Source organism: Bos indicus x Bos taurus, chromosome 1, assembly GCF_003369695.1.
Source record: "Bos indicus x Bos taurus breed Angus x Brahman F1 hybrid chromosome 1, Bos_hybrid_MaternalHap_v2.0, whole genome shotgun sequence".
Taxonomy (NCBI): domain Eukaryota; kingdom Metazoa; phylum Chordata; class Mammalia; order Artiodactyla; family Bovidae; genus Bos; species Bos indicus x Bos taurus.
The window spans coordinates 117,806,860-117,819,641 of NC_040076.1; the positions used below are offsets into that span (position 1 = coordinate 117,806,860).

Consider the following 12,782-nt stretch of genomic DNA (forward strand, 5'->3'; position numbering starts at 1 on the left):
AGACTATAGCCCTCCAGGCCCATCTATCCATGGAATTCTCCAGGCAAGAATACTGAAGTGGGTTGCCATTCCCTTCTCTGGGGGATCTTCCCAACTCAGGGAGTGAACCTGGGTCTCCTGCATTGTAGGCATATTCTTTACTGTCTAGACCACCAGGGAAGTGCAATTAGAGAAAACTCCATGCAAAGCAACAAAGACTCAGAGAAGCCAAAGATAAATAAATAAATAAAAAGAAAAGAAAACCTTAGAAAGGAAGAGAATTATGCAGGATTGGGAAAAAACAAAGAGCGAAGGAAAAATGTAATTTCAGTTAAAGTCCAGCTATGGCCTGTTCCGCAGGGATTCTTTGCAGAATTTTCACCCCTTGATGTAAGACAGTGGGCTACAAAATGACTTCTGAGGTCAATTATTGAAGGGAGTGCTTAGCTTTCCTGGCAAGACAGCTCCCATCAACTGTGGGCAATTCTTTGGAAAACATGGTGTAGCTATAAGCCTTTAGCAGTCAACAGTAACTGCAGCTGGAGGGGGTGAGGGAGGGTAAGCAAGACACCAAAACAGTGTTAAAACTACTTCCTGTCTTAATATTCTTTCAATCAAAATGTTGAAAGCATAAGAAGGTATCATCACATTGCAACACTTGAAACATATGAGGCAAAATAATCAGTTTGGGGATGAAATCCTTTACCATTTTATGTTTTCCGTTTTCTCAAGTTTCTTATAATTGGAACTCAGACTGGGAATCAGAATAGAATTAATCAAGAGTTAAATTTACTGAGCACCTATCATGTGACTGACATTATGCTAAGTGCTGTTAAGAATAAAAAGAAATGTAAGATAGGGATTCTCTCCCAGATTGGGAGGAATTTCAGGAAGAAAACAGGATTTATGTATATGAAAAAATGATCAGACATAATAACATTAAACACGGTGTATAATACTGTGGATTTCAAAGGAGAGTCAGAATTAAGCTCCAGTAAAATGCTTACTCTATAAACTTGAGTAATAGTGCTTAATATGTTTGCTCATTTTTTTGAGAGGGGTTTGAAATATTTTCCACCAACACTAAGGGAAGTTGAAGGAGATAACAATGGTAAATTGTTCTAAATAACATAAGGGCAAGGACTAAAAGAAATACCAACTGTATTGTGTTGTTATTGGGCAGATCCTATTATGCAGAGAAGGGGAAACCACAGAGTCATTTGCCTACACATTCATCTCCCTGGTGCAAGTGGGTATTGTTCTGTACCCCGTGGCAGGATTAGAAATACCGCCGGGGAGCAAGTACACAAAGTTGTTATGGAAACCAGAATGCTTCAGCTCAGAGTTATTTACAGAGAACTTCCAGGATGGTCACATTCAAGAAAATCAACTCTGTTTTGCTTTACTCTGTGTCAAGGCATCCCAATCAAATACCTCTTTCAAAAGGTCATTTGGTCAGTTGTACTTGGGCGACTGTGGATTCAAGGGTCAGTGGATGGTGGTCACATCACAAATTATAATTCACATGTGGCATTTTTGTGTTACATGCTTGACACCTGTTCACACTTGCCTCAACCATTGTCAAGCATGCTGGTTTCCCTAATAGAGGAACAGGTGCCTGTTGACTAATGCCATCTGCAGAGATTAATTTCCTCCACCGGAGCTGCTGCGAGTGTCACCCGAGACTGCGGCACTGCACGACTGCTCTCTCCACGTTCTCTCAGCTCGCCTTTGAGGCTGGACAGTAACAGTGGCCCCGGCCATCATTTTTAATTGTGAATTGAGATTCTCCCAGCTATACAATAGAATTTTGGGGAAAAGCTTCTTCTTTTGAGAAAATGAGAATTTTCATAGCCTTTGAGGGATCTTTTGAACCGTTTGATGTTTCAACAGACAAAACTGTGGAGGCTGTCAAGCTGATGATAAAGGTACGTATTTTGTCCCTGAGCCACTAAGATGTGTATTAATTTTAACTACGCAGTGAAGTTTAAACTGTATGTGGGGTAAAGATATTATTGGGTACATTTTCAGCAAACAGGGAAGTAAAACTACTTGAAAATATCATTGTTTGCTTACATAATCATTTGTTAGATAATGTTAACTGTAAATATGCTAGACAGGAAAATTCTCAGGGGGGGGAAAAGTTTAACTTCTCTTTATAAGATTCATAAGTTTGTGCATTGGCCAGATAGTAGTACTGCAATTCTTCATAAAAGGAGAAAAACAAAACACTACCTCTAGGCTAGGTAAGTAGAACATGCCAGTTATCAGACAATGGCTTGTGTGTAGAGCAAACAACTATAAAGAACCAAAGGACTTGGGATGCAGAGGGGACTTTGGGGCTACAGTCTCACTTTGCATCCAGGAATAACTGCAGTTCAGAGAGGTTGACCATTTAACCTAGGATCACAGAGCCAGAATAAGAAATAATTTGGGTGCAGTACTTTTCTTAAAAGTTTCTTATAAATACTCACTCTAAAGTGGGAAATTAAGACAAATATTTAGGAACTGACCATCAAATGGTATTTAACTGGAGATGATTTATTCCCACTTGCTGAGGAGCATTTATTGAATCATAGTTATATGATATTTAGTAATTACTATGAGCTCTAAAATCTAGATCTTCTAACATAGAGGCTCTTAACCTTTATGTGTCATGGATCCCTTAGGCAGTCTGGTGAAGCCTATGGACTCCTTTTTAAATGCATAAAATAAAATGCATATCCACAAAAAGGAAACCGGTTATATTGAAATACAATTTTCAAAAATTAGAAAACAAATTGGTGACATGTGGGTTTCCTTATTAACACAGCAAGTGTTTGAAGTGTGTCTCATAACTATTATACTTTCAAAGGAGATCAGTATAAGTATTTTGAGATATCTGCAGCAACTATAATGGGATATGAAGCTATCTGTGATTTCTATTGGTGACAAAGTCACAGGAACAGGCAATTATGGCTACTTTAGTTTGTTGCCTATATACATAAGGAAAATTCCAATTTTATTTGGAGTTAATAAAACCCAAATACAGTTTTTCCCATCTAAATTCTATCCATAAACTTTTGGGAATATCTAAAGACTCTAAGTTAAGAACCCCTGTCTAAGACTTCTTCCTTCTCTCCTAAACAATTTTATAATACTCAGTGGAAAATGTAAAAGAAAAGAGATTACATGGCTGGTCTAGTAATGTAGAGATGTGCTGTTTTCATAATATGCTATTGATTTTAAAGGATTATTTCCACATTCCTCTCTCTGAAGATGAACAAGGCAGGAGGTATCTGGAGCTGACGTATGCTGGAGCAGCTCTAAAGGACAGCTGGAGTCTTGCTGATGTTGGAATATCTTTTTGTTCAACTCTCAAATGCTTTGTTAAGGTATGATGGATGAACAGAGTAACATTTGTCCAAGATGTCTACCTCATTTTGAATAAACTTACGGACTTCCCTCGTGGCTCAGATGGTAAAGCGTCTGCCTACGATGCAGGAGACCTGGGTTCGATTCCTGGGTGGAGAAGATCCCTTGATCCCCTGGAGAAGGAAATGACAACCCACTCCAGTACTCCTGCCTGGAAAATCCCATGGACAGAGGAGCCTGGTGGGCTACAGTCCATGGGGTCGCAAAGAGTTGGACATGACTGAGTGATTTCCCTTTCTTATGGATAATACAACCAAAGTGATTTCATAACTTAGGAAGAGGTTTTCTCTTCTTGCTTTGCCCTCTCTTCCACTTGTAAAACTAGTCTTAGGCAAAAATCCATGCAGTAAGGCAAACAAGGCATGGAGACTGGATAGAGTTCCCTCATTGACCCCTTTTTTCCTTTCCCTCCTCTTTCCCCATAAGTTGCCTGCCCCAAAATAGTCATCACAGAGCAACCCCTAAACCAATATGGAAGCAAGACCGAGGAGCAGATCTAGAATACTGATGTGAGAGAAAGAAGGTTAAGTCACTTCTTTGGGCTTACAATGGATTATGGGAATGAGGAAAGGGAAGAAATTCTCCGTAACAATAAAAATGAAGGGGCAGTTTCTACACTCAAATTCATCAGCACAGCCATTCATGAATTAGCTGTACGTACAAACGGAGACAGCATTTTCCATTTATACTGTCCATAATCAGTGGTGCTTAATTTGGGATCCATGGCTGGGCTTTAAGAACAAAATCCTAAAATGGCAAAATATGCAAAACTATGTACCTGGAGACTTTTAGGGCAAAGGATCCTTAACTTTTAACAATTTCTCAAAGAGACAAGCAATATAAGAGTTGCTCTCTAAGATAGAAATAGTATTCAGTACTAGTTCTCTACTCCATATGAAAACACCAACCTCAAGGAACATAGTAAGGTACATATTCTTGGCTAAACAGGGCACTAATTTTCTCATATTTAGCATTTAGAAAATGTTAATGGTAGCTAAAGCTAACTCTTTGGTTTCATGTATTTTACTGATAGACTAACTGGGAAGTCTATTTTTAAAAGGAATATTCTAAAATATCTACTATTATGTAGTAAAGATAAGTCACAGAAAAATAAACATTGTTTGATCCCCATTTAGGTAAATAAAAAGACCATATTTTTATATGTGTTTGTAATATCTTATAAGCATTTGTTCATATATCTTTAAAGTTTATTTTTCATTGCCACAACATTTGTTTATAATATTATATAATTTTAATGCATACAATATTATATTTCTACTTTTGTAAACTCTATAACATGCTTGTCACTAGAAATTTAGTTTCCATTCATCTCTGTACCACTGATCCCCTTTACCCATGTCACACCCCTTTACCTCCACTTCTTCCTGTCTGCTAACCACTACTCTGTTCACTGTATCTATGTCTTTGGTTTGATTTGTTCATTTTTTTGGTGTCGCTAGTTTGCTTTTTGTATTCCACATGGACAAATATCATATGATATTTGTCTTTCTCCATCTGTCTGATTTTACTTAGCATAAAATCCTCTGGGTCCATCATGTTGTTGTAAATGGCAAGATTTAATAATTTTATGGCCAAGTAGTTCCATTGTACACACACACACACACACACATAAATATATATACATACATATATATATACACATACATATATATATATATATATACACATATATACACACACACAACACCACATCTTCTTTATCCATTCTTTTGTTGATGGGCAGTTAGGCTTGTTTCCATATCTTGGCTATGGTAAATGATGCTGCAATGAACACGGGCAGGGGTACCTATATGTTTTTGAATTACTGTTTTGCTGTGCAGAGGCTTTTTAGTTCGATAGTTTGATGTAGTACTGTTTTCTTTTTGTTTCTCTTGCCTGAGGAGACATACCTAGAAAGATATTACTAAGACTAATGTCCAAGAGCATACTGCCTATGTTCTCTTCTATTCCATTTTATGGTTTCAGGTCCTACATTTAAGTCTTTAATCTATTTTGAGTTGACTTTTGTGCGTGGTAGGAGATATTGATGTAGTTTCTTTCTTTTTTCTTTCTTCTTTTTTTGCATGTGGTTTTCCAGTTTTCTCAACATTTATTGAAGAGACCATCCTTTCTCCATTTTATATTCTTTACTCCTTTCGTGTAAATTAATTGTCCATATATGTGTGGGTTTATTTTGGAGCTCTCGATTCTATTCCATGAATCTATTTTTGTCAATACCATGCCATTTTTATTAATATAGCTTTGTAGTATAGTTTGAAACCAGAATGTGTGATATCTTCAACTTTTTTGTTCTTTTTGTCTCCAAACTGCTTTGGCTATTCAGTATCTTCCGTAGTTCCATATAAGTTTTAGGATTTTTTTGTTATTGTTGTTCCAGTTCTATGAGAAATGTCCTTGGGACCTCGATGGAGATTGCATTGACTCTGTAGACTGTTTTAGTTATTATGAACATTTTAATAATGTTGACTTTTTTTCTAAATACTTAAGTGTGTATTATGAAGCAAGAACAACATTCTCTTACAAAACTATGGTAATACTCAAGCCAGGATTTTCAACATTGCTGAGATATAATTATCTAACATAAGAATTGGCAAAGTTTTGTTTTTTTTTTCTTTGCAGAAGGTTAGATAGTAAATATTTTAGGATTTGTAGGCCATATACTCTCTGTCACAACCAGTCAACTTTAAAAAAAACTTTATTGGCGTACAGTTGATTTACAATGTTGTGTTAGTTTCAGGTGTCTGATCATACTGATTCTTAGAATTAATGGATTATCTTTCTATTTCTTTGTGTTGTCTTCAGTTTCATTCAACAGTTTTAGAGCTTTCAGTGTACAAGTCTTTCACCTCCTTGGTTAAATTTGTTCCTAGGTATTTTATCCTTTTCATTGTGATTATAAATGGGATTGCTTTCTTAATTTCTCTTTCTGCTAATTCATTGTTAGCATTTAGAAATGCAACAGATTTTTTGTCTTTTATTTGTTCTTTTTTTTTCCCTTTGGATGGTAATTGTTCTGCTGGTTTCTGCCATACAACATGAATCAGCCATAAGTATATATATATCTCCTCCCTCTTAAAGGGCAAGGAGAGGGTGGGATGAATTGAGAGAGTAGCATTTTAATATTTACTTACTTATTTGGCATTACACAGAGACATTACTTTGCCAACAAAGGTCTGTCTAGTTAAGGCTATGGTTTTTCCAGTGGTCAGGTATGGATGTGAGAGTTGGACTGTGAAGAAAGCTGAATGCCGAACAATTGATGCTTGTGAACTGTGGTGCTGGAGAAGACTCTTGAGAGTCCCTTGGACTGCAAGGACATCCAACCAGTCCATTCTAAAGGGGATCAGTCCTGGGTGTTCATTGGAAGGACTGATGTTGAAGCTGAAACTCCAATACTTTGGCCACCTGATGTGAAGAGCTGACTCATTTGAAAAGACTCTGATGCTGGGGAAGATTGGGGGCAGGAGGGGAAGGGGATGACAGAGGATGAGATGGTTGGATTGCATCACTGACTCAATGGACATGAGTTTGAGTAAACTCCAGGAATTGGTGATGAATAGGGAGGCCTGGCATGCTGCAGTCCATGTGGTTGCAAAGAGTCAGACACGACTGAGCGGCTGAACTGAACTGACTTATTTGGATGCATTGGGTCTTTAGTTGTGGCACAGCGGATCTTCACTGTGGCGTTTGGGTTCTCTTATTGTGGCACGTGAGCTTAGGTGCCTCAGGGCATGTGGGATCTTAGTTCCCCAACTAGGGATCGAACTTGCATCCCCTGAATTGCAAAGTGGATTCTCAACCACTGGACCATCAAGGAAGTCCCTAGATCTTTGAAAGTTGATTTTGTACTCTGTAACTTTGTTTATTATTTCTAATAGCTTTTTTTGTAGAGTTGATTTTTGAAAGTTGATTTTGTACTCTGTAACTTTGTTTATTATTTCTAATAGCTTTTTTTGTAGAGTCTTCAGGCTTTTCTCTATACAAAATCAAGTCATCCATAAATTGTGACAGCTTTACATCTTCCTTTCCAATTTGAATGCCTTTCATCTCTCTCTCTCTCTCTCTTTTTTTTTTTTTTTTGCTTAATTGCTCTGACTAGAGCTTCCAATACATTGCATAAGAGTGGCAAGAGCGGGCATCCTTTTCTTGTTTCTTATTTTAGAGGTATTGTTTTTATGTTTTTGAAAGATACCTAATCATCAGAAAAGGAAATAAAAACAATTTCTTCTGCTTTTCTCCCTCTAATATTCAGAAAATAGTAGTATAATACATTTAAGCAGATTAAATTCCATGTTATTTCTTAAATGTCTTTCAAGCGACTTAGCAGCAGCAATATAAACTACAGGGAAGGCAATGGCACCCCACTGCAGTACTCTTGCCTGGAAAATCCCATGGATGGAGGAGCCTGGTGGGCTACAGTCCATGGGGTCGCTAAGAGTCAGACACGACTGAGCGACTTCACTTTCACTCTTCACTTTCATGCATTGGAGAAGGAAATGGCAACCCACTCCAGTGTTCTTGCCTGGAGAATCCCAGGGACAGGGGAGCCTGGTGGGCTGCTGTCTATGGGGTCGCATAGAGTTGGACACAACTGAAGCAACTTAGCAGCAGCAGCCACAGTATCAACTAAGTATATATATACTATATAGTATAAACTTTTACTTAGCTAAGCACTGACTTTATTTTCCTTATTTAAAATTTTTATTTATTTTTGACCAGGTAGTACATTCACATGGTGCTCAATTCAAATGTTACAGAAGGATATACAATAAAAAGTCTCTCTCTTACCTTTGGCCCCCAGTTTCCCTCCCCAAAGCAACCAATGTTCATAATTTTACTTACAAAAATATTTCATATCTTCTGCCAATTAAGCATCATCCATCACAGTGATACAAGCTGCCTTTGCACTGAACTCTAAACCTTCCCTAAAGTTCTAAACTACTAATGACAAGAATCAAATGTAGAGGTAGAAGACTCTTCCAGAGAGTCCAGGAAGAATAGGATTACAAGTCACAGGACTGGCCAACATGAAGGGTTTAGTTAAAAACCCAAGTTCCACAGATGCTTAATGATCTTTATTTTCTCCTTCTCTGGCAGAATTATATTTAGAGAATTTCCCCTGTGGCTTAGCAGTAAAGAATTAGCCTGCAATGTAGGTTTGATTCCTGGGTCAGGAAGATCCCCTAGAGGAGGGCATGGCAACCCACTCCAGTATTCTTGCCTGGAGAATCCCATGGACAGAGGAGCCTGGTGGGCTACAGTCCATACGGTTGCAAAGAGTAACTGAGCAACTGAGCGTGAACGCATGCATGAAATAGATCTATGTATTTTCTTTACTGAAAAGTAAGACACTTTGTATGTACCTCTTACCATGGTGCCTTGGTTTGCTTGTAAAGTGGAAAATCTAATTTTACATTTGTCAATAATGGTTTGTTTATGGAATTGCTTATTTAACAGCATCTGACTTTCTTGGGTATAACTACCAGTGTTTCAATGTTCAGAACATTCAGGGAGGGATATTATATAGATAAATGCCTTTTTTATAAATAGATAAGGTGAGTCATCAAGTTGCTGTTAATCAACGGTTACCTGCTCCTTCTCTGTAAAACCAATATGAAGAAGCATCACCAATTGGTATGCCTCAGTAGAACTTAAACTGTTGTTCAGTTGCTAGTTTAGTTAGTTCAGTTCAGTCGCTCAGTCGTGTCTGACTCTTTGCCACCCCATGAATCGCAGCACACCAGGCCTCCCTGTCCATCACCAACTCCCAGAATTCACCCAAACTCAGGTGATGCCATCCAGCCATCTCATCCTCTGTCGTCCCCTTCTCCTCTTGCCCCCAATCCCTCCCAGCATCAGGGTCTTTTCCAATGAGTCAACTCTTCGAATGAGGTGGCCAAAGTATTGGAGTTTCAGCCTCAGCATCAGTCCTTCCAATAAAGTCATGTCCAGTTCTTTGTGACCCTATGGACTACAGCACACCTGGTTTCTGTATCCTTCTAAAATGGGTTAGTGAACTAAAATGGGTTAGTGAACTTAATATGGGTTTCCTACAAAAACAAAGCTATAAAATGGTAAAAATACAGAGTTAAAATAGTGCAATGAGAACTGTGTTCCAGATGTGTTATGAATTATTTATTCAATACATATTTATGGACAGTCCACTCTGTACTGGGTACTAGTCTAGGCGCTGGTGACAACAATGAACAAAACTCAAGTGACAGTTTCCAAAATACCCAGGTTAGCATGAAGGAGGCAAATATTTATTCATATTCTGAAAAGTACCTTTTAAACTTATTTTTCTAACATCCAATAGCAGTTAGTTAGTTATTAAGGGTGATTTGGGGCTTTGCTGTTTTGTTGGTACATTCTGCATTTAATTCTAAATATAAATTAAAACCCAGATCAAGGGCTAACTTTAGGGAAATCAGAGTAATCATAAAAGAAATAAGAAATAACTATCACATAAAATAGAATTTTTCTCTCTTCCTCCCTATCTTTTTATTCAGATTTCATAGGAATTTCTTCCTGGCTATAAACGTCATATGGGTTAGGAGCCTTGATGGAGCTATAGGAAAACAGGAGCATGATGAAAGACAAAGGGTGACTCTGTGTCCTTTCAGTGTTTACTGAGGGAGTTTATGAGGAGCTGTTGAGGAAAATGGTTCTAAGCACTTAAAATTCAGCGAGCAGCTCTGCCTGCAGATTAGCTCAGCAGAAGAGAGCTGAACTGCTCCTGGTGATCTGAGTCCCTGAAATGGACCTCAGATAAGAGCACCACAGCCTAAGTGATCCTCAATAACACTACTCCTTAAAGGCTCTTTCAGAGATATCTGCATGTTGCTCACATTGTGGCAATGTGTTATCTGGGAGGCGCACAACGAATTTCAGGTATTACAAACCTGAAGCAGGGAGGGGTTCCTGCAGAAACCCAAGACAGTTCTGATAGGAAGAAGGGGGAGGGGAGCAGGAGTTGGGCAAGGGAGCAGTGACGTTGGAGCAGTCCCTTGAGGAACCTGGAGGCAGGCCAGCTTCCCAGTTTTGTTCAAGGCCCTGTGAAACCAGTTACTGGGACCCTGGGTGGCAGCTCCGTGAGCTGACACCTGCTGTGGCAGCATCACGCTAAAGAAAAACAAGATCTTCCTGAATCCGCTAAAGAGAAAGTAAAGCCAGTTTCTTTTTTGTTGTGGTGGTTGTAAAACGAAAATTTTAGTAACCTTTCCTTCCCACCCTTTCCCCATTGGCCCCTATTGCTACATTTTTTTAGTTCTGGTCTGATTGATTTAACTGTCTTAACAGATTAATATTCTCCTAAACATTCCTTCTTAACTCTCAGATATCTGAGTTCCATCTTAGATTACAAAACAAAAGGAGCAAAGGAAACTTTTGTCACTTTTATTTAGTGAAAAGTGAAAGTGAAGTCGTTTAGTCGTATTGGACTCTTTTCGACCCCATGATATGTAGCCTGCCACGCTCCTCCATCCATGGGATTTTCCAGGCAAGAATACTGGAGTGGGTTGCCATTTCCTTCTCCAGGGGATCTTCCCGAGTACTTCCCTTTTTAAAGCAGTAAAAGTAAATACATGCAGTTATTTGGAAACAAAAAAAAAAAAAAGTCAAACCATACAGAAGAGGAAGAGCATAAAATGATAAGCAAAATTCTACTCCTACCCTGAGCTCAGTCCCACTCCCCAGAGACAACCTCCTAGAAAGAATTTAATTGGCTGAGGTTTAGAATCTACAGTATTTCCATATTAAAGTACATCATGATGGAGGAACTGTTACTAAACTAACACCTCCAGAAGCAGAGCATGGGATATATGATCACCACTCCTCTTGGTATCTGGGCCCATAGGTAAAAAGTAAGAAGGGACTCAAAGCCCTGCCAAGTCTCCTTCACTTTTCTCAAAGCCATGCTAAGTCGCTTCTTTGTGACCCCATGGACTAGGCTCCTCTATCCATGGGATTCTCCAGGCAAGAATACTGGAGTGAGTTGCTATATCCTACTCCAGCAGGGCTCACAAATATCTTCAGACAGAAGCGTGAGACTCAGGCCAGAAGTCAAGGCACCTCAATGGCTCTTGCTTGCAACCTTAGTACCCATGCTGTAGGAGCTAGAGGCACTGACAGCAACACTCCAAGATGCTTGTCCCTCATCCCAACCCCCAGATAAGACGTATTCCTGAGTTCTCTCCTTTTCTCTTCCCTTAGGAGGAAGATAAGCCCACTCTCTGTGTGTTCAACGCTGTGACCCAAGAGACCATGGCCATCAGGGAGGACATTTCCCTTCTTGGTAAAAAAGTGTCTGATCTGAGAACACTGATAGCTCTGAGATGTGGCTTCCCCGTGAGTGTCTTCTGTCTTCGGACTCCAGAGGGACTGGAGATGTACGACTGCAACCTGCTCAGGGACTACCAGACAGAACTCGGTACCCCCCACGACGTGTGATAGCACCTACTGCTCAGCACTCGGGTTCTTTGATACCAGATGCACAACAGGAGCAGGGGTTGTTTCTAAACTAAAACCTCTATAGGTGCAGTGTGGATGTAAATTATCAAATTTATGTAAATTACCCCACTTCTTTGGGGGGGTACCCCTGGTGGTCCAGAGATAAAGAATCCACCTTCCAATGCAGGGACACGGGTTCCATTCCTGTGCAAGGAACTAAGAGCCCCACATGCTTTGGGGCAACTAAGTAAACCTGCTCACCACAACTAGAGAACCCTGCACGCCACACTGAAGACCCAGCACAGCGAAAAAAAAACCAACACACCCCTCTTTGTTGTCTGGGTCTGTAGACTAAGAAATAAGAACCTTCTCACAGTCTCAAGAGATTCCCCAGTGGCTCAGCGGTAAAGAATCCCCCTGCAATGCAGGAGATGCAGGAAATGCAGGTTCAATCCCTGGGTTGGGAAGATCCCCTGGAGGAGGGCATGGTAACCCACTCCAGTATTCTTGCCTGAAGAACCCTGTGGACAGAGGAGCCTGAAAGGCTACAGTCCATGGGGTCGCAAAGAGTCGGACATGACTGAGCACGCACGTACCACACTACAGAAGTGGCATTTGTCTTCAAGCAGCTTATGACCTAGTTATTTAATGAAATGACAATGGATAAATGAGAAAACCAGGGTGACTTTTCTTCAGGCTTGTGCTGCTCAGGTCATGATGAGACACTTTAGAGATTGAGGAGAATTCAGAAATGGCCTGGTCCAACCTCTATTTTTGTTTGTTTTTTTTTTTTTTTGGGTTGCACCATGTGGAATGCAGGATCTTACTTCCCCATGAAGGATCAAACCTGTGCCACCTGCAATGGAATTATGGGATCCTAATCATGGGACCACCGGGGAATTCCCCCAACCCCTAATTTT

General features: G+C 39.6%; 1 protein-coding gene across 3 annotated transcripts in view; it reads left to right on the top strand.

The window, feature by feature from the left end:
* The first annotated feature begins 227 nt into the window (after positions 1-227).
* Positions 228-12,782, top strand: part of ANKUB1 (ankyrin repeat and ubiquitin domain containing 1) — a 30,674-nt gene continuing 18,119 nt past the window's right edge. The window contains exons 1-3 of one of the 3 annotated variants that reach the window (XM_027543665.1): positions 228-1,907; positions 3,210-3,353; positions 11,626-11,842. In XM_027543665.1, the coding sequence (XP_027399466.1) occupies positions 1,818-1,907; positions 3,210-3,353; positions 11,626-11,842 (451 nt within the window). In that variant the 5' untranslated portion in view covers positions 228-1,817. The remainder of the gene's footprint in view (positions 1,908-3,209; positions 3,354-11,625; positions 11,843-12,782) is intronic. The other 2 variants (XM_027543666.1, XM_027543667.1) reach the window with 2 other exon arrangements.